Genomic DNA, 25898 nt, shown 5'->3' with positions numbered 1-25898 from the left:
AACTAGCTTTTATTCTTAAAAAGTCGTTACGTTTCGAAAGTGAATTATTGTCAATTTATTATCGGTTGCCAGGCTTATGCATGTTTGCGATGGCTTAGGGGTTCATTTGCAATTTGGTCCTGTACCGGTTGTAAGTGTGCTCCTATGCTGATAGTGTACATGCTTTTTTTTCTTTTTTTTTCTTCTTATTTGTTTTATTATGCTTATACTCAATTTTATTGTTAATTAATATTAGTTTTGCATTAAGAGCCTATTGAACTCGACTGTTATTTGTTTAGTTGAGTTTCTAGTATAAGTGGAATAAAATAAATAAATAAATAAATGCATGCGTCTAATAGCGAAAAACCCAGCCTATGGGGAAAGGTAAGAGTAAATATTATGGGCATTCAGGTTCCACTCTCTCACAAAAATTAATTACGCTCAAGTTCTGTATTCATCAAATATTAGCATGAGTTGAGATTAAAACTTTGGCAGACCCTACACGGTAGACTAGAGTAGGGGAAATTTTGGAGGGGAATATTTCTAGGCATCTGTTCTCTACACTGAGCACGACCTTCTGTGAGTCGTCGACGCGTTCTTTTTTTTTTTGAAATATAAAAGAAAATATATCGAAATTTTTCCCCGATTATAACTAAGTAGCGACTGTCTCGTATTGTTGTTTTTCTGAAAATAATTCTAACGGCTACGTACTGTGCATGAACATACGAAAACTATGCCATATGAAAACTATTGTTTCAGAAGGTTCTACTCACAAACTTTATTTGGCTCTAGGTATTAACTCTAGTCTATTCAGTGTATAGCTGATTGACTTACATTTATGGATATATTTGAAATTTTCACTTTCTTAGTCGATCATTTGATTGGTCGCTTTATTATACAGTGCACTGTATCTTAATACGGAAAAGGTTTAAAGGCCTGTGTACTTATTATCTAATATTTTTATGTCTTTATAAGGGGAAGATTTTATCGGATTAATGTGTTTTTGCGATTAAAATCTTAGTTTTATCTAATTTGCTTAGTTTACAATAATTCTTAGATAATTTTTGTTTTATTCATTTATTTTTATGAATTAATTTAATTTATAATATAATGAAATAATTTTTCATATTTTCTTTTGACAGATAATAACTTAACGGCAATTTAACTCAACAGCGATAACAAAAGCAAAAACAAAAAACAACAATATGAGAAAATGTAAATAAACTAAATTATGCTTTTCACATCAACGATGAATGATCTCAAAGGCAGCTGTTCAAAGTCTAAAGAAGAGGAATACACGCAATCAAAGAAAACCAATTTTACTGAAACCACAAGGCGGAATAGTGCGGATAGACGGACGGAAAGATAGAGAGATAGAGAGGCAGAGAAAGTAAAAGTAAGAATAAGAAACGGAGGTAGCAATAGAGGTAAAGGAAACGAGAGGTAAACGCAAAGGCAAAGAAAAAGTTGGGGGGAAGACGGAGCGAGAGAGAAAGACATATCGCTGGAGATAAAGTCAGTTAAATTTGAATAAAGCGTTTAGATAATTGCAATGAAAAGAAAGATGATGAAAGGCGGCGATGCAAGTCTGATGGAATGCTAATAAATTATTGTAACAGTGTAAAGCACTTTTGACATTGACGTCATTGCAATTTGGAAAAGCCTTGAGAAACTTACGCATTTCACGACCACTAATAGGAGCAACGACAACAGATAATTGCTGAATGATATCAAGTTAAGTGTTGAACTGTGTTGCGTTTTGCGCTATTGACAGTATGAGTCCCAAAGATAATGATACACTTGATGAAATGTTAGGCCAACTGCAGGGTACGAAAACAAATACAACAAAATTTATAACAACATTGGAGGAGCGAGTCGGAGAGGAAAGGGATGTATTTCCAGGGGCTGTTCATAGGTATTCAACTGCGGGCCACGAAATCCGTGAACAGCAAATTGACCTAAAAAGTGTAACAAAGCCAGCCGTACCAAATAGCACCAGCAATTTAATTAAAAAAATGATAAACGACGTCAGCAAAACGATCAATTTTAATCCTAAGCACAACGAGCGTAGGGAGTGCTTAGCGTACAATTTTGTTAGTGGCGATGGTAGTGGCGCTGCTGCAGACGTTAGGCGCGAAGGTATTTTACGAACGCGTGTAGGTAGCGAAGGTGGCGACGGTTCACTCTATACAAGAAATCGCGATGCTGATGATGAGTACACAACAACCTACACAGTGTGCAGTAACACTTTAACTGACGTTAGTTGTACGATAAATAAAAACAACAACAGCAAACGCGTTAAAAGTAGCAACAATAACATTAATAATAATAACAATAACAGCAACAACAGCGATGACAATGATGCTAATAATATTAAAACGAATCCACACGATTGCTTTAATGAAACGATGAGAGCGGCTTTATCTCTAGACATTAGTACAACTCAGTTGGCTTTGGTTGCAGAGAGTAAACAGCGTTCGTTAAAAACATTGTCTACAACGGTAAAAAACGACAACACGACAAGAAATACAAAAACAAATTGTAAGGTAACGACGACAGCGACGACAGCAACGACAGAAACGACAACAACTACAACAATGAAAGCCACGACAACATTAGTTAATACAAAAAAATCGTCAACAGAAAATAAATGTACGTCAAAAGACTTGCAGCAATTCAGTGATCAAAAAACTTTGGAAGCAAACACATCAAAAGCGGTAACAGAAATATCAGCAAACACCCAAGAACAACATCAATGTGAACCACTGGAATTAACTAGCAAAACATTAGCTGAACGGAAAGCTTTATTAAAACAGGAGTTTTTCCAAGAGTTTCACACGGCAGCCTCTTCCAGCTCTTTACGGTCATCGTCTGGTGCTTTAAGTAAACGCGTTTTGAAGAGACAACATAATCTAAAGTTAAAGATACCCTCGGCAGAAGTTGTTGAGAATATTCCTTTATCACTGGTGGCTCAAAGGAAATTGACTCTGTCCCAAAAATTTGAAAAGCAAATTGAAGTAAAGTGTGGTGTGAAACAACCGCAACGTGCTGTAAAATTTCCTCAGATACAGGAACTGGTTAAGAAATTCGACATCGACAAGAAAATGTTAGTAACACAACTGAAGGATCGTGAAATCCAAGAAATGGACACGTTGAAACCATTTGATGGTAGCAGTGCTTTGGAACAACGTAATAGCCCTTTGTCGGATGAGGGTTGCAATCTAGGTCAGAGCCCCTACAGCAGTGATAATGACGACGATGACGATAATGAGTCCATACGCACCACTAATACCGCCATAGAAAGACCGGTGGCAATGTTGAAACATAAAGATAAAGTGGCACGTTCGGCTAGTAGTGACTCGGCTTTAGGTTTGGATGTAGAAGAGGCTATGGATGCTAGTCCACCTGCTAATGAGCATCAACAAAAACGCCGCATGACGTTAACTGTAACCGATCTGCCATTAAGGCCAGCTTTGCTACCTTTAGCAGAACCTACCACTTTGCCGGACTCTCCTACTCCGGAAAGAGAGCTTGTTGCACAAATTCCTTTACCGACCACTCCCATACCCAGTAAAGTGTTATTGGAAGAACGCGTAGTAGAGATACCAGAAGATCATCGTTCTGGAATTAGCTCACGACGTGAGTCTTCTCAGTCTTGTCTTAGCGATTTTCCTCCCAACGAAATGCAAGGTATTAGATTTGTCCGCACTCCTTCCGTTGTGGTTTCAGACTATTCGGACGATATTATGTGTGGCATTACGTTGGAAGAAATTGAGTATTTTAGAGCTCAACGACAACGTAGACGTCGTTCCTCTTTGGATACAGCTACCGACAATAATTCTGACGTAAGTGCTGCCTCCTCATGCAGTAACTTGTATTATTGTGGCTCAACTATATCGGCTTTAGACGGAGCCGAATGTCTTGTAAACGGTGAACGTATTCAGTTGGAGCGTAAAACTAGTGATTGTTCCATAACATGTTCCCTAAGTGGTGATGAAGATGGCTTCACCATACGCGAACAACCGGAAGGTAATTCAGATCGTGATGGCAAAGACATAACCGATATGCTCGCTGCCCAGCATTTGGGAGCTAAACGTTCCAAAAAGGTAGGTATCTCTTCTATGAAGGGATTGTTTAATACTGAAGATTCCCTCTAGATTAAATTGTATGCAAAATTAGTTCTAGTCTCTAAACTACCCCGCTTCCCCCCTACCCCCTCCAAAAAAAAGACTAAAATACATTTTACATATTTCTATGCCTAAGTGTACATATATTTATAAAAATTTGATCTAATCAGCGTTAACGTAAATGCGATTTTCTGCCACTTGCATATATATATATATATATATATATACAATACATATACATATATAATACATAAATAAATATGTGTGGTTTAATACAACTGAAGTATGTCATTGTACTTCTTAATTATTCGCATTTCCTTTTATCTTATCTGTGGAATTAAATGAAATAACAACAGCAGCAAAATTTTGATTTCATTTTATCTGATTTCGAATCTTATCTTAATTATTCGTGATGTTTATACGTTTAGTCTCATTTACTTCAAAAATTGTTGATATTTTTGTTCTTTTATGAAAATAAATATATAATATAAATATATAATATATAATAAATACATTATCCAATTAAGTATTTTATGTAAAACGAAAAACCAAAAAAAAAAAAAATTTGTACCAAATATTGTTGTTTGACTTTCCATAAAAAGTAAGCGGAAAAAACATTCAAATCAGTCAACAGCTATCATCAGTCAACAGTTTCAATTCTTCCCTTTTTTTTTGCCTTTGTACCGATCGTAAATGATGAGATATTCAAATTGAGCAGATAACGTTACTTTTATTGCAATTTTGCATTTATTTTGCACGTTTCATGTGAAGTTCTCTCCTTATGATTCCGTTGCACTCACAGTCAGTATTGGAAGAGCTTTTGCATTTTTTTTTTAAATATGATTGTGGCTCCTGAACGTGTAATACGGTGATGGTTAAGAGAAGGACATAGAGAGTGGGTGCGGTCTAGTGGAATGCATGCCCAGCCGGTAAATGTTATGCCTCTACCGGCTAAGCATTTAGTGTAGCGACGACCAGTATGCTTTACTTCATTAAGATTTGAACCCGCGCCCAATTGCTTATCTGAAAAATTTGAGTGCTTTAATCTCCCTACTACATTAGGCGAACAGATATTATTTATTGCATCTGCTGTTCCCAAATCCAAGCATTTCCCTTCTGAAGACGTGTAACACAGTCAGTGATTGTCATCAAGTTTTTGATAAAACTCGTCATATAGCTACCGGCCCACCAGAACAGAATAAAGAAGAAAAGATATTCAGTGTACTTATCATGTTTTGCTTATAAAGAGTCACGATTTTCATATTATATACATTGGCGGGTAACAATTTTATGCATTTCTCTTAAGGAGCATCTCATTTTCTCTTAATACATCTTGGTCAGCGTTTTATCTATCAGTCGTATAAATAAATCCTTACCCGTTTGTCTAAAAGAGAGCGGTACTTTCTTGTTGATCATTTGCGGAGCACTGAATTTCTGAAACATGAAATATTATTTTTACGTGTTATGCAAAACTGAAGTATATCATATATGTTACATGGCTTTTGAGAACTTAAATAAGTCCGCTTTCCTACAAAAACGAAAACGCCAAATTCAGGAAGCTTAACTTTTCCTGCATGTATCGGGTGTTGAGAGATGAGTACGATGCAATTTGTAAGCGCAAATAATCATGATGCAGATGAAGGGAATTATTAACATAAACATCAAACGTCAGCGTGAATATACTTAGCACCTTTACCTACCTTGGAAGGACTAGCTAAGTTTATTATATGCTGTTATGAAGTACTACAATCCATTCGAAAAAAAATCCATCACTTGGGAAGGCCAATAATGGCAATCGACACAATTGCGCCGATAATTAAGGGAACTAAGGTGGCAATATTAGAGAAAAGGTATTATGGATTTTTCAGCATGACGCGTCAGTCGATCTCCTATTGCAAGACGTGAGAATAAATAATAAAATAAATAAAAAATGATGGCAACCCTGAGTTGGACTGCGCTACCATATTCATTAGATATCCTTTCTTGTAGTTCATTCACTTGTTTCAACCGACGAGTTACTATCTGCTTGAGCTGATAGACATTTTTGATGGGCTTAGTTTTTTATTATCTTTAGATTTCTGCTTATTTTTAATAATAAGATAATATGTATACGGGAAAGAGATATTCAGTTCTAGACGAATGTAATATTTTTTGTCTTACTGAATTCGTTTTCGCTTTTCTAGCCTGAGGTAAGATTACCCTAAACCTTCTCTCTTCTGTACTTTAACTAAGACTATTAAGTGTATGTTTTTTCATAGAAGTGGCCAAGCGGTCTTCATATGTTTGCTCTTTTTTTTTTGCCTTGAGGTTATGTGATCACATCTATGGTTTAATAACGGAACAGCATGCACCACAATATTTTTAACAGGTTGCTATTGTTGTTATTATTAGTATTGTATTTACTGTCATTACTATTACTGTTTGTTTTTTTTTTTTCAACTTCACTCTGGCTAAGCGTTTTGCTGTGTTTCCATTAATGAACAATTGAATCTTTGATCAGGAAATTTAAAATTTCATAGAGCTTCTGGGGCAATAAAACTCTACTTTGGGAAAAGCGAAGAGAAGTTTTCGTGACCTTATGCTTGGGTTGATATATCAATTTTTTTATCAATCGCATTCCGATTGCATATGTTTACATTTTTGACTCGCCATCAGTAAAGACTTAAGCCTGCGTATACTACCAGTACATAAGGATTAAGTGGCATTGTGAAAGTATTATAAACTCAAAATTTTTCATAGCGTTTGGATGCACTTTTGATTCACCACCTTCGATAACAGGCCATTTCATTTTCCACTTCGTGTAATGCAGTCACGGCCAGAAAGAAGAAGAAGAAGTTACGAAAGGTAATGACATAGGGAGATCGCCCCAGCCTAGTGGATCTGTGTATCCAATCGGTAAGTTTTCTGCCTTTATCGACTTATATATACGATCACTACAATCACGATCAAGTAAAGCTTTAACGCACTGAGATTTGAATACGCGAATACTAATTTGTTAATCGCGTTTCTTACCTACTCGGCTGCGGTTGCGGAATCTTGCATTTTAGGCAACTGATCGAACACAAGTAATTGAAATACTTATTGGCGGAGAATTCAGCTCAAGCTCTCAAAGAACTTACGAACAACTTAGCAGCTGATGAAGCATTTCGAATCGTTCCAGCATCGCGGTTTCATTATTTGCCAGGCAAAGAAAGAAGTGGCGTGTTGTGGATGACAAAGACAAGTTGATCTACTAGAATGATCCCAAGCGCAAAAGCGCGTGGGTTAGTCCAGGAGAGCCATCCACATCGACATCGAAGCTAAATATTCATCGATGTCATACTAACATCGATTCATATACATTGCACCAATTTATCGCAACAAATGGCTTTTTGAAGTGTAAAAATGATCAGAATACATGCAAGCATTTACTAATTCAGAACAAAGACGTCAAAAATTGCGTTATTCAAATGAAATTTGAAATTTTCAAATGAATTTGATTTGAGTGATGTGTTTACAGAAGAACTCTATGAATATTGCGGCCATTAATCGCAAAGTAATTGTCGTAGCTATGAGAAAAAATTTATGCTTATTTCTTACGCCATTTGATGAACACGCAAATGGGTTTTGATTTATCGCTAACGATGATGTTATGCGCTGCCTGCCGTACTTAATATTGCACGTAATACGACACAAATTCTCTAAAACGCATTTTTTGCACAATCTGAAAGTGACGTCAGTACTTGTGTAGTTTTATAGGAACTGAGAAATAAAATTTATCAAAAAAAAAGAAAATGTTTTTATATTTTTTAAAAAGTTTCTATCTATGAAGTTTATAGGCATTCAAATAGTTAAGCACAACACTCAATAAGCATCAAATAAGTCCACCCACTTAAAAGCCCTGCATTTTTTGTTGTTTATTTTTTTTTTTTTTTATTTTATATAGCAGTTAGATGACTCTTAACAACTTTAACTAAGACACCTAACAATTCGTTTATTGTTTAATGCGCTGCGTTGTTAACATACAAAACAATCATAATGATAATAAAAAAGAACGTTAACTTTCCATATTTGACGTCAATCGTCGTCGTATCAAGATATTCATCGTGGTTTTTGAAATAAAATGTATACACTAGTATTGTTGTTGTTTTTGTTTTTGCTATTGATCATTTCCGACAGCATACAGAAAATTCTCACAACATTAATTTAACTTAATTAACCGTTTCTCATAACCTCAGATATTGTGAAATAGTCTTGATTGCCATGACCAACCAAAAAACAAGTTACGCGAAAGAAACTTAAAACATTATTTTCATAATAGAGATTCTTCTGAACGGTACTGTGAAGTGTATTGTGATTTAAATAATAAGGGAAGATGTTATTTGGAAATTATACGCGCACTTCGAGTGTCAATATGGGCTTTTTTCCTTCTGAACTACGTATAATTCGGGGATATATTAAGCTTGCGTTCAGGTATGCAAGGACTTCAGATGGATCCACCTTTCATTATACCGATCGATTTAGAATCACTTTGTGATTTGGTTTAGACGTGTCTGTCCATTTGTCCGTCTGGCCGTCCATCCATCTATTCACGTGTGCATCAGGCTGCGTGTCCGTCTGTCCGTGCATTCTTCTGTCCGTCTCTCTATCTATGCATGTGCCCATCTGTCCGTTTGTCTGTTCTGGATTCTTGTGTTCAACCTATAGGCCACAATTTTTGACATATTTTGATGAAAATTGATACACAACACCATTGTGGTTTGCCCCAAACACGAAGGCTATTGAAAATGGTTCGGATCGGTCCACTTTTCGATCACTGCTCATATATAGCTCTATTTTCAAAAATTATTCATGATATGGAGCACATCGTAATTTTCAAAATTCGTCGTTTTATAAATAATTGAAAGGTAGTGTAGGGTAGGTAATACTCGGCCGTGGTCCACTCCGGTGTTTTTACTTATTCAGTTTATAATAAATTCTCATTCTCATAAAGTATTGAGTATATAATTTGTTTGACGAGCCTTATTGATTCCACTCCAAACAGTTTACTTGATCATTGAAAAAGCCATAGTACAATAATACGATTTTTGTGGAGAAATATTAGTTGGATATTTGGTATTGCGTACAAAGGAGCATATTACTGTGATTCTGGAACAAAAGGAAAAGGAGAATATAAAATAATTGCAAATTGTTCATTAAGTGTCCTGAAGTGTTCGATTTGCAATTCTTTTGATAAATATCTTTAAAAAGATAATTAATCTTGTAAATATTTTTATTAGTCGATAAGATTGGTGGCGCTCCTTGACGTGGCTTGTCTTCAAGTGGCTTTTTTTTGTTACAATTCAAGCGCTTATATCACTTGCATTACGCTTTTGTTGTCCCATTGCTTGATCATCGTAGCGATTTCTTATTATTTTCAATGCATTTTCCTAAACAATTTGATTTTTTTTTTTTTAATAGCACTTGATATGAATTCCTTGTTTAATAAATTTATTTGTTTTAAAAATTTACTGACAAGAATATCTAATAGTTGCAAAGCATTTGAATTTCTAGTTAAGCACTAATATCCTATACTACTTTGTTTAACATAGCCCTGCATTTATTTTCGAGAGAACAGATCCAAATTTATATCTTGTTTGCATGGAGGCCACTATATAGCACTTCACCCAGCTGATTATTCTTCATCTATTTTCTTGCTACATCTTGATGATATTAAAAATGAGATTTTATTGGATTATAAAAACTTACTTTGTTTTACCATGGCAACCTTTATGTGGTGTGAAGTCCAAAATATAGACTTAGGTCGCCTGCATTTTGCTCAATTAACTTTTATGTCACATCACCATTCTGCAACAATAGTATAAATCAGATTTTTTTGCCATATAAAGGAACGATTATATACGCGGGAGTTCAAAGAATTGCCCGTCCAATCCAAATTTCCCAAATCGACTTAGCGTACTGAAGCACTATTACCCAAACTACGCTGTCGAGAGATTTAAAATTGCCAAATTTTCACATAGAGCAGTTTTTTTGAAATAGGGTGGCAATGGGTAGCTTTGCTCCGTAAAACGGCTTCGGTCCACTGCATTTTTAATAAAGCTTGCTCTTCTGCCTGCATACCCGCCCATAGCTACAATTCCACTCCATTTAAATTAATCCAAAGGAAGTTATGAAAATAGGGGCAGTAAAAAGGACCACGTGGAACGATCTCTCCAATCGTAATAAGCTACAAGGGCGCAAATACTTACATGAGTGCAAGTACTAGGTGCAAGTACTTGCATATTTGAGCTATTGATTTGACCATTACAATGGAAAGAGTAGATGCGTTATCGAATGTAGTCGACTGACATTTTTGTGCGTGATCATATTCATGCTACAAATGTGGACGATGCGGTGGGATGGTGAAACTTCGCATATAGTTCGCAGAGCAATGTCTGATTGCTTTAAACTGACATCTTGTCTCATTAAAAGATCCTATATATATAAACACTTACATATGTGTACATATATGCAGATGCATATATACATACGTGCATATATGCATATGTTTCTAAGCTTTGCCGATGCTGAAGTCACATTTCTTTGTAACGTTCGATAGACTCTCTAACATTATAATTCGTGCTTAGTATCCGTAGTAATAGAAAAATTACAAGAATTTGTGAAAAAAATAAATTTTGTTTTAATGAACAGTTGGGTGCCACAAAAATGGCCGGAAGTTTACCATCATCGCCTCTGCCCGACATTCAATTACTCCCGATTGTTCTTATAGGCATGTGGAACTACTTTGATTGGCTTAATTATTTAATGCGCCCGACGAATTGTCTGCCGTTCTATTACGATGGAAGAGCGAATATTTATTTGTTCTTATTACATTAAATTGACGTCATAGGCAAATTTTTATTTATGTATTACGTATCGCGTTTTTTTTTTTTGCCAGATTTATTATTTATTTTTATGCATTTCATTAAGATGATTATTCGTGCTACTGGTGTGCTTATGCCATTGACATTGATAGCAGTTTTCTTTTTCAATTGTCCGTAAATAATTATTCATACACATTCATACGTAACTTAGCAAGCAAGATGACTGCTGCACTCTGTTAGACGTGTTGTTTATCTGAAGTGGGCTCAGCATAATGATTAATAGTTTTTCTATTTCTATAATAATGATAACAAAAAAAAAAAAAAAAAAAGAAAAGAAGAAAATCAAAACGGTTTTTATATCAATTGTTGTTGCATGTGAATGATATCAATAAAATTTTCTAATGAATTAATGAAAACAGGAAATCAATCGATCGAATGGTATCTAACCTATGCTGCTGCTATTATGATAAATTACTATGAAATGATTAAGACTCATAATTGAAATTTTTCACTTACCGATAAACCTTTGTAATGACATTTGTGCAGACTTGTATGGTATAGTGACGTTAGGCAAACAATGAAGTATTTAAGAAATCTGCATACTTCCAGGGGTTGCTTAATAACAATAACAAGTAAGAAAGTTGTATTCCGCTGGATCGAATCTCGAATACCCACCAGTATTAAAACCTTTGGCGTCCCATGTTTCTATTTATTGTCATAAAAAAGTGAATGGGATAAAATTAATCTTTCACCTTTTACTTCGCTAGTAGGCATTGTTAAGAAAAATTAACCTATCAGGTTGTGATGTCCACCACAATTCGTTTAGAATTCACACACTTTGGTTGTCGCGTTCTACTCTCTAAGTCCTTTTATGTTATACCCATATCGCTGGTATTATTAAAGGAAAAAGTAATCCACAAGGTCGTGTTGACCACCATTTTTATTTTAGAATTAGGGCACTATACCCGCCATGCTTCTCTGATGGGCATAAATATAATATAACAAAAAGAATTATAAATTATTTATGTTCATGCATGACAGCAATTTATACAACTGTTATTATCTATATATATATATATATATATATATTAGCTGTGTATTTTGAAAATGATTTTATTCCGTTCATCAAAAATATCCAACTCGTATTACAGTATTTGTACTAGTCAATGTCGAAGGCAAGTTTAATAAACCTATCGTAACGTTTGTAGCGCTAAACAATATTTATTCGAAACTTTCTCTTTGCATAGAATAGGGTTTAGTCGTAACAGTCTACCTCGTCTTTTTTTACATCGATCACCGAAGGATAGAGGGTATATGCATTTTGTCAAAACGTTTGCAATGTCCAGACGGAAGCTTCGGCATCCCCACAAATTATATATAAACTTAATCAGCATCGAATTCTGATTTGATTTTAGCTTGCCTATTGATCCGTCTGCGCATCTGTCCGTTTCTTCGTCTACGGAATGTCTGTTTTAAGCATCTTCAGGCTGCAAAAATGAAACAAACGAATTCATCTCAATTTGCAAAAACATTAGAAGTTCTTGCACGCAGGTTGATATTGAAAATGGGCCAAATCGGTCGAAGAATATGCTTACACTACTACGTAAAATGAGGACACCTGTGTTTTTCAAAAACACACTCTTAAACTGCGGCAGATAAATCTATAAAAATTACATGAAATATTCAGTCGGGAGTGCTGTCGTACCCCTATAGAAATGGAAGAAATCGTCCACACCTACTTAATTTTATAGTGTGTCATATATTCATTTTTTTTTTCAAAAGTTTCATAAGGCACAAAAACAACGTTTCAAGCTCCAAAATATATCAAAATGATTTGCCAGTTTCAAATTCGGAATGCATTCATCTTTCCATCTGTCCGTCTACGCAAGTGCGTAGTATAATGTGGTAAATGAAGATATCGCCTGTAAGCTTGCAAAAGTTATTGACATTGCCCCAAATGTTTCGAAGAACACGCCTACAACGCCCACAAGCCTATGCAGCAAAAACTGTCAACTCCTTTGTCTTCCATGTGTTTTGCTTGTTAGTCAGCCGCGCACACCCAATATTATGGAACATGAAAATTAGGTCTTTTCCTTTTTTAGTCCTTTCTAGAATAGCGGTGATGGGTATAAGAAATTCGGCTATGACCGAATATAATTTTCGTACTTTCCTCTTTTTTTAAGATCAGTCACTCAGGGCATGCCCTCTATTCGTGTTATACGGTAATGGCCACCAAAAACTACAGAAACATTAAGAGATAGAGAGATGGTGTCCGCCGCCTAGTGGGTGTGTGCCCAATCGATAAGTTTGATTCCTTTATCGACTGAGCATTGACATTTGAAGTCGCGGAATTGGTAGTCGCTCGCCTTTACGAGCGCCTTTTTATTGTCACTAAATTTAATGTGCTTATGGACCGTATATAGTGTCATAGCATAGAGTTGCCGCGGAATTATGTACTAATAGGGCATTATTAATGTTACCTTCTGATAATAAGCTAAATTTTATGCTCGATCGATTATTTATTAAGAACTCCAGATAAAAATTTCTCATATTAGATTATAATGCTACGAGACGAGGTTTAAGTTTAGCTGACTAGCTAATAATGCCATATACATTACTCTTACAAAGTGCTAAGCTTCAGACGACACGTGTCAAAATTTCATGCCCATTCGATTACGAGTTCGCTTACGAGTTACAGTGGTTTTAGCAACGTCTTTAGTAATTTATTTTTATCTTCAAAAGAACGATAGAATGCTTTTTGATCGAAACAAAGAAAGGAAGGAGGTATGTCTGTGGCTTGCTGATTTCAAACGAAGTCGTACAAACAGAGATAATGCTGAACACGAAAAATACCTAAAAGAGGTTGTTCCACTAGAAACGATCAAAAAACCCCGAAAACTTTACTCGATAATCGGTACTAAGAAGGCTGTGTATTCCGTTGTTTGAATTTTTTTTTTTTTTTTTTTGAGAATTTAATTATATATGATGGCTTATATGTACGTAACTAGCAGGCTCTAACTTCTATAGTGCATATACAATTTGTAAATAAATTGTTTACATTGTTCAGTATTAAAGGTGCGACCCAACGCATAAAAAGTCTGCCTTTAGTTTTTTTTTTTTTTTTTTTTGTTCTTAAATGTATTAAGAGTTTCGTTTTATCATGTGTTTTACCTCATTTAGTAATAAAGAATTTATTTGTGCTGTTATACGTAAAACAAAACCATCACTAAACTCAAATTTCATGGTTTCCATTGACGTCACACAGCACACACAGTGTTTTAGTAGGAAGGTTTTTGCTGGAAAAAAAAAACAAAAACAGAACAATAGCAAGGAGACGCGCATTATTTCAGCTATCAAGTTGAATCAAGTAATAGATGTTAAAAATAAATAAATAAATAAAATTTATTTATATATTTTCTTAAATTAAATTTATCATTTTATACATGTATATATATCTGTATATATATTTATTTTATTATTTTTTTTATCTATAAAATTAAAATCAACTTTGTCTTGACATTGCCGTGGGTTGTTATTATTATTGTCACTTTATTTGTCATTTTTGTCAATGGTTTTAATTTGATTTACTTTTGTGTTTATTGCTATTTAACGCTCCTTAGTAAATTATATTCAATAAATTGTTATTATTTGCGGTTTTTACAATCACTTATCATCTTATTGACAATCGTTTTATTAACAATTGTTTACCTTTGCAAACTGATATCAATCAAAAGAGAATTGTTCATTTAACTAACACAACAATAAGAACCGAAACATATCATACATTGTCTTGCATGTATGCGATGTAACATAATTCGTTAGCGAGTATTGTTTATTAGCTAAATAGTCTAATAGGTTTCGGTTTAATTGTTTACGCGTTTAAGAGTTTTTCGTTATATGTATGTGCGTGAGAATGGAATGAAAATATGATTATAAATATGCATCAAATAAAATCTCCTATTGCTAATAACTGTCGAAGTACATTTTTTATGGATACTTAGGAAAGGCTAGTCATTACTGGTATAGGGGAATAAAGCGAATAAAGAGGTAAAAAGCTGGCATTAACTTTGATTAGATTTTCTTTAACTCTTACTTTAATTAATAAAGTTTTCTAGATTTTGTTTCGATCGGGCATTTGATCGGGCAATCTTATGTACGAAGTAGAAGAAATCCTGGGAAAGATTAAGTAAACAAAACTGCGGCAAAACCTTGAGTTGTCAATCAGTTAAGACGAATATAAAGAACCCTTAAAGTATATCTCATCGTGTACTAATAATATTGCAAAAGGTGGTACAACAATACCTACAATATCTTCATAATCATTCCCATTAAAATTGACAACTATTCCATATTTCTACGGACGGCAACGTGGACTTTGGTGGTAGAGAATTTCTCGCTTCTTCAAGCTAACTTCTCACGTTGCCGTAAGAAGTGAAAGGCTGTAAGGCCCAATTACTTTGCCTGCACTTAAATAAATGGCAATGAGAAATGATAATTTCCGCAGAGTAAGGTACGTAAAAGCGGACAGGGTCATAAATGAAGTGGTTTTTTTAACTGTTTTTGCTTTGTCTTGTTGAAAAATCATTCGAACGTCGCTCGTTTTGCCTTCGATTCCTGTTTTACAGGTTCACTGGAAAAGAAAAAAATCCTCTCAAATTAGGTTTTAAGTGAATCTGCTGAAATATGCGTCGGTTCACCTCTTCCGACCGATTAACCCCATTCACTTCTCTCGATTTTTGCTTATTCTCTCGCAAAAATTTGTCAATTCTTTTGCATTCCGCTTTCAACTCTGGCCTGCCGTCAACCTTGATCGCAAAAATAAGTGCGACTAAACTTGGTTTAATGATTGATTTGGTCCTTTCGATTAGCCATTTTTATCCTTATTCTGAACTTTATATCGTGAATTTCCGTATAACAAGATTTCAAGAATCAATTCATAGTCAGAATCGGTTGCTTTGTACTGGTCGAGTAATTCAGTGAAACTCAGCGAACAGTTCATCATTTATGATATGACTTAACATGCCATCGGTTACGATCCTATATATTTTCTGCGTTTTACCTTCTTAAATTCTAAAATTCCTTAGAACGTTGAAAAGGATCTATAGTTGTTGCTGCACCAGCTTGTTGTTCTTTGTATTTTTTGCTATTTTTTGCATTCTTCGCAGCTGCGATATTGGTGTTAGATGATGAGCTTTCGTTGGGCATTGGGAAAACTTTCTTCAAACGATTGTACTTTCACGTCCTAACTGATATCAAGGAAAAACTTTGGCCGAGACGTGTTGATGTATTAGATAAACGAGTGGAATTATGTTTGCTGTTATAATTCATTCTAGATCCGTCCGGTGATGGATATAAAAATCGATTATGCAATTCACTGCGATCATGTTATGTACGTATATATGTATAAGTATATTTTCCTTCTTGGAATTGGCATTGCAATTGTATGTAGGACTTCTGTACATGACTCCACCATACTATTATTTGAAAAATATATTATTTTTCAAATTTAATCAAATATTTCCGATATGTTTAATTTGAAATAGAACAAACTCGGGAAAGATGACGGTACAGAATTTAATGTATAGTAAAGGCAATCGTCCTATCTCAGTCTTACTGGTTTTGAAATGTAAACAATAGCACAAATAAACAAATATTAGAATTTGTAACAACAAGCGCACACTAAGTTTACAAGAGCAACGACACGCGGGACCATGTTAACAACACCAAAAACGCACAAAAAGCTCTACAAAAATACTGTTTTTTTTAACAGTGTTGTTAAAGCTTAGAACTTTTCTACAAAATTACCGTTGACAAAATTTATTTACTTTTATTTTATATAAATTTCGAAATCTTAAATTTTGGCTCGCGTGCAATTTATAATTTATAAGGGAATGCAATAATTTTTTCCTAATTAGACGTTTAAAACCTAAATTGGACTATTTCCCATTATAAATGAATTTAACGGTTTTACGGTTTTTATTGTATTAATCTCCCCTAGCTGCTTTAAATTAGAAGAGCGCAAAAATCTTGCCTATTTTTAGGCTTTACTATAAAAATTGTAAGTTTGCTGCATACGAAGGAAATCTATACAACAATATTAGATATGATCGATCATCCATTTAAAAAAATTTTATAGAGAAATAAAATAATTAATTATAGAAGAGGGTTAGAATCGATACTTATCACATTATCACATTAAGTAACTAACGTTGCCTTAAAGTTTTTGATGGCATGTGAAAAACAAAAATATGTGGCAGTAGCAGGAAGATGACGAATGATTGTTAAGAGTGACTTGGACAAATTTATCAATAAGCACAAGCAAAAAGCATGTAGTGGGACATAGCCTACCAATACATGCCCTACATCACCCTACATTTAACCGTATAATATATATTCAGAATAAGGCCTTATGTGGGAAGTGGTCGAAAAGGTGATCCAATCTGAACCATTTTTAACAGCATTCGTCCATGGCATAAATGACGTCAGTGTACCAAATTTGATCAAAATATTTCATCAATAGTGATCTGCGGCTTGAACAGAAGAAAACAACGCTAGCAGATAGACCGACGGACAGACAAGCTTTGATCAATTCAAAACGTGATTTTGGATCGATTGGTATAATTAAATGTTGATCAAACTCCAGTCCTCTTAGGTCGTGCATAAATCCGCACATAGTTAATATACCCAATAATAAACGAAATTAAAGTTAACAATAATGTATACTGATTATATATTATATAATGAAAATCGTGAGATCGGATAAAGATGGCGATGATATAACACTGACGGCACGAAATTTTGCCCGAAAGTTAGGAAAAGTTGGTTTTGTTTCCCCTTTGGTACATTTAGTGTTATTGCTTTTCTTTTTTTTTTTCTTAATTTCTTTGCCTTATTTTTAACTTTGTGGCAAGTTAAAGATATTCTAACTAGTTTTCAAGATTAATGGAAAGTTTTCATGTCCCCGAAGACGATAGATAATGTAAAATAAATCATTGCAAAGGTTAGAGATGCTAAAGTTGATTTTTACATAAGCTTTACATGCCTTATTAGATTATCGATAAGCTCTAGAGGCGGAGATAACTAATGAAATTCAATTTTCTAATCATGTTAAGTAACTTTTTTTTATTTTTTTTTTATTTTTATTTTTTTTTATTTTCGCAAAACTCAATTATTGTTATTGCATTTGTTGTTGCAGTGTAATTTCAATTAAAATAGTTGACTTCTCTAGCGAGCTGAACTGTCATTTAATATGCCGTTATCTCTCTGCAATTTAGTTGATATACTAAAGTTTTTCTGTCTTTCTCATTTTTAATCATAAATTTTATCAATATGTTACCGCAAACAAAAAATCTTTCTAACGCCCAAAGACTACAACTTTATCTGTTGCGTCTACTTGGTGTAATGTATTTCAGTAACTTCCTACAACAACAGCTATTGCAGTTGCATAAAAATATATTTTTTATTTGATTTTGATAAAGATAAGATACCAAGACACACAGAATCAAGCGTGTGCAGGTTAAAAAAAAAAAAAAAAAAAAAACGAAAAGTAATGGTCAAAACAAGAGGAAAGTCAACTGGAAGTCAATAATAATGATGTAAATATCTTTCTATCGCAGCGAGGGGCGAGAGCGTATTAAGGTGGTTTTTTTTTTTCCAATTTAATAATAACACACAAGAGAACGATGTACGATGCGGAGTGAATTTTGGATACCCTCCATCTCGGACCTATGGATATCAAGCAGAAAACTTTATATAGTTGTATGGAAAGCAATTTGGAATACATTCGTCATCTTAAGTCCATATTGAAAAATATTGAAATATATTTCATTATTTGTGTAAGTGTATGTGATAAAGATACATTTTGAAGTGATAAATAAGTTTACTAAACGTTTGTTGCAACGTTTCAGTTATAGGCTACAATTTGTTTTTTTTTTAGGTTTTGTGAGCGTGTTTGTTAACGACTCATGCTCATTATCGCGAGCTTAACATGTGGACCATGTGCACATACCAACTGTTTATTCTTTTTCGAAACCAAAAAAGATAGGATGGACGGATATTGTTAAAATGATTATACTTTTTTTTACACTACACTACGGACATATCTGGGTGTTACTATCCGAATCATAGATCTAACGCATTTCCATTTGTTAGCGCTAGACATCGCTAAGCTTCTTGCTTAAGAAAATTTTTGAAAATTTCGAATACGAAATTTTTTTTTTTAGAAGATTTTCTGAGTCCTTCAACTTTCACAGAGAAGGAGACTGCTGACTGAAGGATGTATATTTTTGAAAAGATTTGTACCCAAAATCTAATGACCTAAGATGAACAGATTCAAACTGCAGCAGCCCGGAGCGAAACACATTCGATCGAACGTGTTTCAATAAATTGACTCAAACTGCAGACTAATTGTAGGCCGACTAAAATTGCAGAATCTCATAAGGAAAGACGAACAATTGGTGTAAGGCATTCGGGTAAATTTATCCAAAGCTACGAACTGCTAGATATACTTATCATAATGTACTTCTATGCTGTGATGGTAGGTATTGAGACAACGATAACGTAACACAAACCATAAAAATTTTTAATAACATAATGTTTGTAGGTAAACGCGAACACACGCTCGTATACGCTTATGCCAGGAGACCATTGAATTTTAGTTAATAGCATAAAACATTCTAAAATTTCTTTTTTAGTGTCTGCGTTTAGTCTACGACTTCATGTACGTTGTTTGTTAACGCCTTAGCAATGTGTGTCCGCTTGTGTTAGCCACCACCTTCTTCTGCCGGTTCGTTTATTTTATTTTTAACAATTTTTTAATGTTATCACCTATCGAAAGCATATAAAATTCGTTGTGTCTTCTGTCACGAAACATATTTTAAGTAAGAAGTACATCCTATGAAAAAATTTCAAGGCTTCGAGCTTTGAATGTGTTACTGATAAACGACTATGCTTTCCGTCTACAATCAAAGCAGTTAAGGATAAAAAAAATGTTTTACAGAGTTAAGTAAATTATAACAGCAGCAACGAACAATAGTTTAGAATGCATCTGATTCAGTCCGAGCAAGAAACCACTTTGATTAAAGCAGAAATCTACACCTTAAGTAAGCTTATCAGCTTAAAGCACTCTACATATCTAATATAGGGAATCCAGAGGCTTTGCTTCATGTCCCTGCAGTTATATGGCTGGTATTTAAAAAGAAAGAAACAAAACTTCGTAGTGAGATGAAAGCGTTGCACAGGTTGTCAATTTAAGTTACCTCTGACAGACTGAAAACGCTTTTCAACTGACTCCAGAGACTTTTCTTTACGAAAGGCTTGACAATCGTTGACAAGCTGAGCGGGGTTTTCTCCTAATGCTTAAGCGTATCGTTGATTATAGTAAGGTCGGAGAACTATAGCTCATTCTTGGATGCTTGTTGTAATGTCAAGCTTACAAACCTTGCTCTCTAAAGGTCAGCAAAGAGCGAGCGGTGAGTCGAGTGGACAGCAATCAGGGAAAGCCGTCAAAAGCGATCAAAAAGGCAAAAGTCGAGTGGCAAGGCTATGGCGTCCGTATTTTGTAATGCGCACGGTACCATATTCATCAACTGTCTTAAAAAATAACGGCATATTATCTAGCATTATAAGTGCCTTTGAATGACGAAATTGTAAAGAAAAAGTGATGAATAAGGAATGATGCGATATATATTTCGCCCGTAGATTTGTTATTTTACTATCGTACCTTAGCTTTTACTTAATATAAGATCTAAGAAAGTTTGACCAGAAAAAACCACCTCTGCATAAAGCGTCTCCATCTGGCATTTAGAGACTAAAGATTGGCCCCGGGGCAATCAATGACTTTTTCTTATTCCGCATTAAGTAGCATAAGCGGGAATTCACCTTAAATATATAAAGACATCTGCTTATGCATATCTCTTAAATTAAGATTAAAATTGTACGCAGGAAGATTTCAGTTATTTCTTCTAATATATGCTGATCTCTTGTCATTTATGAGATATACTATAATAAAACAAAAAAAAAAAAAAAAAAAAAAAAAACAATGATAGAGGATGTTAAATGCACCCCTGGGAGCTGATTTACATCTTCTCGACAAGTATTATGTATAGTAGTTCCTCGTATCGTATAGGTATCGAAAGATTCGGTCTACGCTGGCGATTACCTTTTTTTCGTTTTTTTTTTTATTGGAATTCGACAGAAGATTACGGTGTTAAATAACATGACTATGTATCATTTGTTTGCTTTGCGCTGACGTATATACATACAAATCTATATATATATATATATATATATATATTTGTGGACATGTGGCTGTTTGTGCATGTGTATCTATATGTGACTTTGTCTCAGTTGTGTTAACATGTGTTGTATATTCGTTTTAACATATGTTTGTTTCGCATCTGTCACTTGCAACTATTTTGCATGTATTTGTTTGTTTTATTATTCTACGCTCTTTACGATTTTTGTCTAATTAGAATATATTGCGATTTTAGCTCTCTGGAGGGGCGGCCCGGTCTGCACTGCTCCTCTTATCTTTATTAGTGCATTAACATATACATAAATGTGTGTGTGTGTGTATATATATATATATATTTTACAAAAATTGTTTGATAATTTATGATTTCCTAGCAGACATATTATGTTCTTTTTAATCCTGGCGGTATCCATGTTTTACTCCAATTTTACATGAAACTTACTTAAATTTATCATTTATTTTATCTTATCCAGCAGGTGAACGAATAATTAACACTGACGATAACATTTTAACTGCCATACGTACGAAACGGTACGTGTAAAATAATACTTGGAAATTAGTCTTAATATACAGTAAAAGGTGGGCGAAACGAATTGGCTACGAATTATATGCATTAAATAATTTGGATATATAGCGGCTACAAAACTTGTAAAGGGGTCGGGCACACACTCATTTAACAAAAATCAATTCATTGCTTCATCCCTGGGTGGGAATTAGCTGAGGGAAACATATCGGACAATGCAATCCGACGCAAAATACTGTTGCCTTGAAAGACAGAAGTACAGTTAATCAGCTACAGTTTTACTGCTACGTGCTATTATAACGCAGACATTTATTTATTGCTCTTGCAAAATTAGAGGAATAGCGCTAAATTGGCCAATTAATACTATTAGCGGAAGTACTCTTAACTCGAAAAATGTTTGCTAGCTAACAAAGTACAAGCTCAATTTGATGTTATAGTGTAAAGCTAAATACTAAACTACTTCCTAAAAACGTAGTGCTAACGTGGCATCTACCTATAGGGATAGTTAAGTGTAACCAACGTTTAACATTTGAATTCTATGCTATTGGCTAGCCAATATGCCATCCAATGCGGTTAAATTGCGTAGATAAGAGAATTGCGTAGAGAGATATTAGAATGGAATGGTGACTTGGTATAGAGCAGACCTATTAGATTCGAAAATACTCAGCGGGTTAATATATTGTGGGCAAAAGTGCTATTACATTAGTAAACTAACAGTACCTTCACAGCGCACACCGACAGTAGGGGGTAGAGAAAAATACAACTTAAAGCTCAAATACAACGATAGCCGAATAAGTTGCATGGTTAAGCTAGTAACGTAATAATGCAAATTCAAGAATAAACTCAAGTAGAAGAATAAAAGCAATTCGCGAAGGTATGCAATTATCTATGCGTAGGCATCTACAAAGCCGAAGGCGAAGGCGAAGCCGAGCATTCGCGAAAAGAGAGTGACAAGCCAAATGAAGCACAAAATTAATTGCAGATTTATGTAGTGAAACAAATGGGGTAACTAAATTGAAAGTCTAGTGATGACCTACGAAACGGTACAGTCAATTACAAGTAAGCAGTGGATCTGCCAAGTCGAAAGATAGTGTACAATCGAAGTAGTGCAGCGCAGGCAAAAGTAACATTAAGTTAAAAAGATGCTGATAACGTCGCAAAAATTCCGTGAGAGTGAAGTGTAAAGAAATCTACCGCTCAGTTTAAAGATGTCGTCAAACGAATAAATTTCAAAGTTAGCACAGACTAAGGCACTATTAAGTCGGAAGGCTAATTCTAGTTCCTTAGCTAAGTGCAGGGAAAGCGATTCTAATTATTACAGATGTGTTTTAAGTTAAGTCATTCATTCTGTTCCATTTAATTTACTGATATAAAGAAATTTCCTAAAAGTACAAAAAAAATTCTAAAACGAACGCAAAGTAATTCATTCAATATTCGTACTCGTACGCAAATAACGCGTACTTTCTCAATTTTTTTTTTTTTTTTTTCTTCCTGTCACGTGTCTCTTAGTACATGTGTCCTATGTATTCAACACGGCGATGGCCAGAAAGAGGGGGGGAAGGGAAGGGGAAGAAAGTGATAAGAAGCGGCTGCTAGCCTGGTGGGTGCGTTCCCATCCGGCGCTACACCTATCACGCCCAAGTATGGTCCAATCGGACTGACATGTGAGTCCGCGAACACCGATTGGATGGGCGCAACTCTCATCTGCTCGCCTATGTGACAGACTTGCTTCACTGCCAGCAATGGACATCAACGAGCAATTATTCACTCATTGTTTAATAATTCCTTTGCTTTTTTTCGTTTTTTTTTTATTGTTATTGGTTATGTTAAACACACGTTTTTTTTTTTTTTTTGCATATATGCATGGGCGGTTTTCTTGCCGGCGGGACTTTTAAGTCATATTTTTCTTGGAAAAGTCATAATAAAAACCGAATAAGAAAACTAAATTTCAGACACTGTTCCCGTTTCAATACAAACGCTCTTCTATGTAGAAGGTCTACTGTTATCAGTCGCATTCTCCGTCGTCGAGAAATACAATTCGCAAACCGTTTTCAAATGGAAGCGGGTATTGAATCGATTTAATTATATCATTAACCATATCCATCCTTTATTTCTATCATCAAAGTGCCCCGTTGTTTGACTCTTTCTTTAATCGGTTTGTGTGTTAATTCGATTACTTTTACACCTTCATTTTCCCGCTTTTGCTTGCTTTTTGTCTTCTTGGGTTCCTTGGCTAGTTTCCCTTACTTCTGCTCGCAATTCTACTTGTGTTAGCCTTTGTCACGTGGCGTGATTTCCCCGAAATTTTGTCCATACATCTCTCGATTTCTGTAACGTTAATTTGCCCCTCATCCCCTCATCTACGTCTACGTCTGCCTTCAGATGAATCAACCATTCGCCAGATTATAGGATTATAAGATAAATACATATCTGGGCAGATATATTTTCTAGTTCGTATGCATGTCCGGTGGCGCGTCTCTTGTGTTTATGTAAATATAGGTGTACAGGTACGAGTAAAACCGTTCGATAATCAGTGTACAGATATTTCTTTCACATTCATTCATTCTAAACGTTGTTGATCTGTCCTCATGTACGCTTGTTCACAGGTGCCTCAATTTGCACATGCGCCCATTGCTACATTCGTTAATCGGTGCTATTTAACGGTTCGTTAAAATCTTTTTGGCTGTACGATGTATGTTTTCTCAAATGGAAGCTATTGTATCCTACCCGTACTTAGGTCTCTTAACATATATCGATTTGCATGCCTGTTCATGTTCCGCTTGTCCTACACGTAAAATCTGTTCGACACTTTATCTGTTTTGCTTACTTTTATTTGTCATTCCGTTTTTGTTTTTTTGCCCTCTTTTCATAAAACGAAATGAATTATCATCAATATTGAGCTTAATTTTCTAACGGTTTCTTAGAGATATTTGCAAAAAGCGTTCTATTCCCAATTAATTTTTTATAGAAAATTAACAGAAAATTTACTGTAACATGTGCACATATTATGCACATAGGATACATGAAGCATGAATATTAAGAAGAAAATTTAAATGCTACACAAGAGATGTATAAAGTCAGGCCTCAATAATATTCGCTTCTTTGACTTGAATATGATGTGGCTAAGAAAAGTATTTGTAAAAATTTCCTCGTAAGATATTAAGGTAAGCAAACAATTATTATTATTACCATCCGCTATACCATAGTGAAACGCAGCAGTCTTAAAGCATAAGAGGAGCGTTTATTGCGGTTGTTGCGCATTGTTTTATGCTGACTGAAATCCAGTTGAAATTGCAACATATATCCTCTAATAATCCAACTAGAATAACTAAGCCAAACGAACTGTTCGCTTATACGCGTACGAATAAAAGCTAAATGACTGATGCATACGATCATGCGTATGTTAAGACGAGTATGGTCACAGACATCTAAGCAATGCGTTGCAATTGATGGTGATGATAATTACGTTGCCTTAGGAAATGATTTGTAGGAATAGAGCATTAGTGTTTGTGGTAGTAGTAGCAATAGTGGTAGTAGTAGTAGTAGTAGTAGTAGTAATAGTAGTAGTAGTAGTAGTAGTAGTAGTAATAGTAATAGTAGTGGTAGTAGTAGCAAAGGTTGTGCATTTTGAGATCACATATAAATCTCATAAAATGAGTTAAAAATTTTCATTGCATAATAGCGTCTACTGATGGTTACGATGCATCAGCATCAGCATCAACATCAGTATCAGCATCAGCATCAGCATCATCACCTTCATCATCATCATTATCACCATCATCATTATAATCATTATCATTGTCGTCATCATCATCATCATCGTTATTATTATTATTATTATTGTCATCATGATGGCCTCTCCGTTTAGTTACTTTTTTCTTTTAATGTCCGTCTATTGAGTTTACTGACTGACTGTTGGCAAAATGCGTTTTGATTTGTGCTCAACAAAATTTCTCACTTGTACGCATTTTATGTACATCTGATAGTAGTAGTAGTGGTGGTAAGGAGATGTTGTGCACAATTTTCTTGTTGTTGTTGTTTTACGATAGCTACCGCTAGCTAGCTGCATGAAAAGTTTCAGCTTCAGATTTGTGGCATGAAGGCTTGCTTGCTTGCTTGCTTGTTTGTTTGTTTGTTTGCTTGCTCGCTTGCTTGCTTGCTTGCTTACTTGCTTA

General features: G+C 34.7%; 1 protein-coding gene and 1 long non-coding RNA gene across 5 annotated transcripts in view; both read left to right on the top strand.

Moving 5' to 3' along the window:
* Positions 1–25898, top strand: part of LOC119639967 (hybrid signal transduction histidine kinase L-like) — a 66826-nt gene that overhangs the window by 19043 nt on the left and 21885 nt on the right. Inside the window, exon 2 of one of the 2 annotated variants that reach the window (XM_038037728.1) lies at positions 1122–4085. In XM_038037728.1, the coding sequence (XP_037893656.1) occupies positions 1755–4085 (2331 nt within the window). In that variant the 5' untranslated portion in view covers positions 1122–1754. Of the gene's footprint in view, positions 1–1121; positions 4234–25898 lie in introns of those variants that run through there. The other variant, XM_038037718.1, reaches the window with a different exon arrangement.
* Positions 6201–7875, top strand: LOC119639996. Of its 3 annotated transcripts, none has more exons than XR_005247596.1 (3): positions 6201–6295; positions 6365–6474; positions 6562–7875. It is a non-coding gene; the product is annotated as an uncharacterized LOC119639996 (long non-coding RNA). The 3 variants fall into 3 exon arrangements; XR_005247595.1 differs by having other exon boundaries at positions 6365–7001; positions 7154–7875; XR_005247594.1 differs by having other exon boundaries at positions 6365–7875.

Source organism: Glossina fuscipes, unplaced genomic scaffold (assembly GCF_014805625.2).
Source record: "Glossina fuscipes isolate IAEA_lab_2018 unplaced genomic scaffold, Yale_Gfus_2 0, whole genome shotgun sequence".
Lineage (NCBI taxonomy): Eukaryota > Metazoa > Arthropoda > Insecta > Diptera > Glossinidae > Glossina > Glossina fuscipes.
The sequence above is the reverse complement of the archived record's forward strand: the minus strand, read 5'-3'. Positions and strand labels throughout refer to the sequence as shown.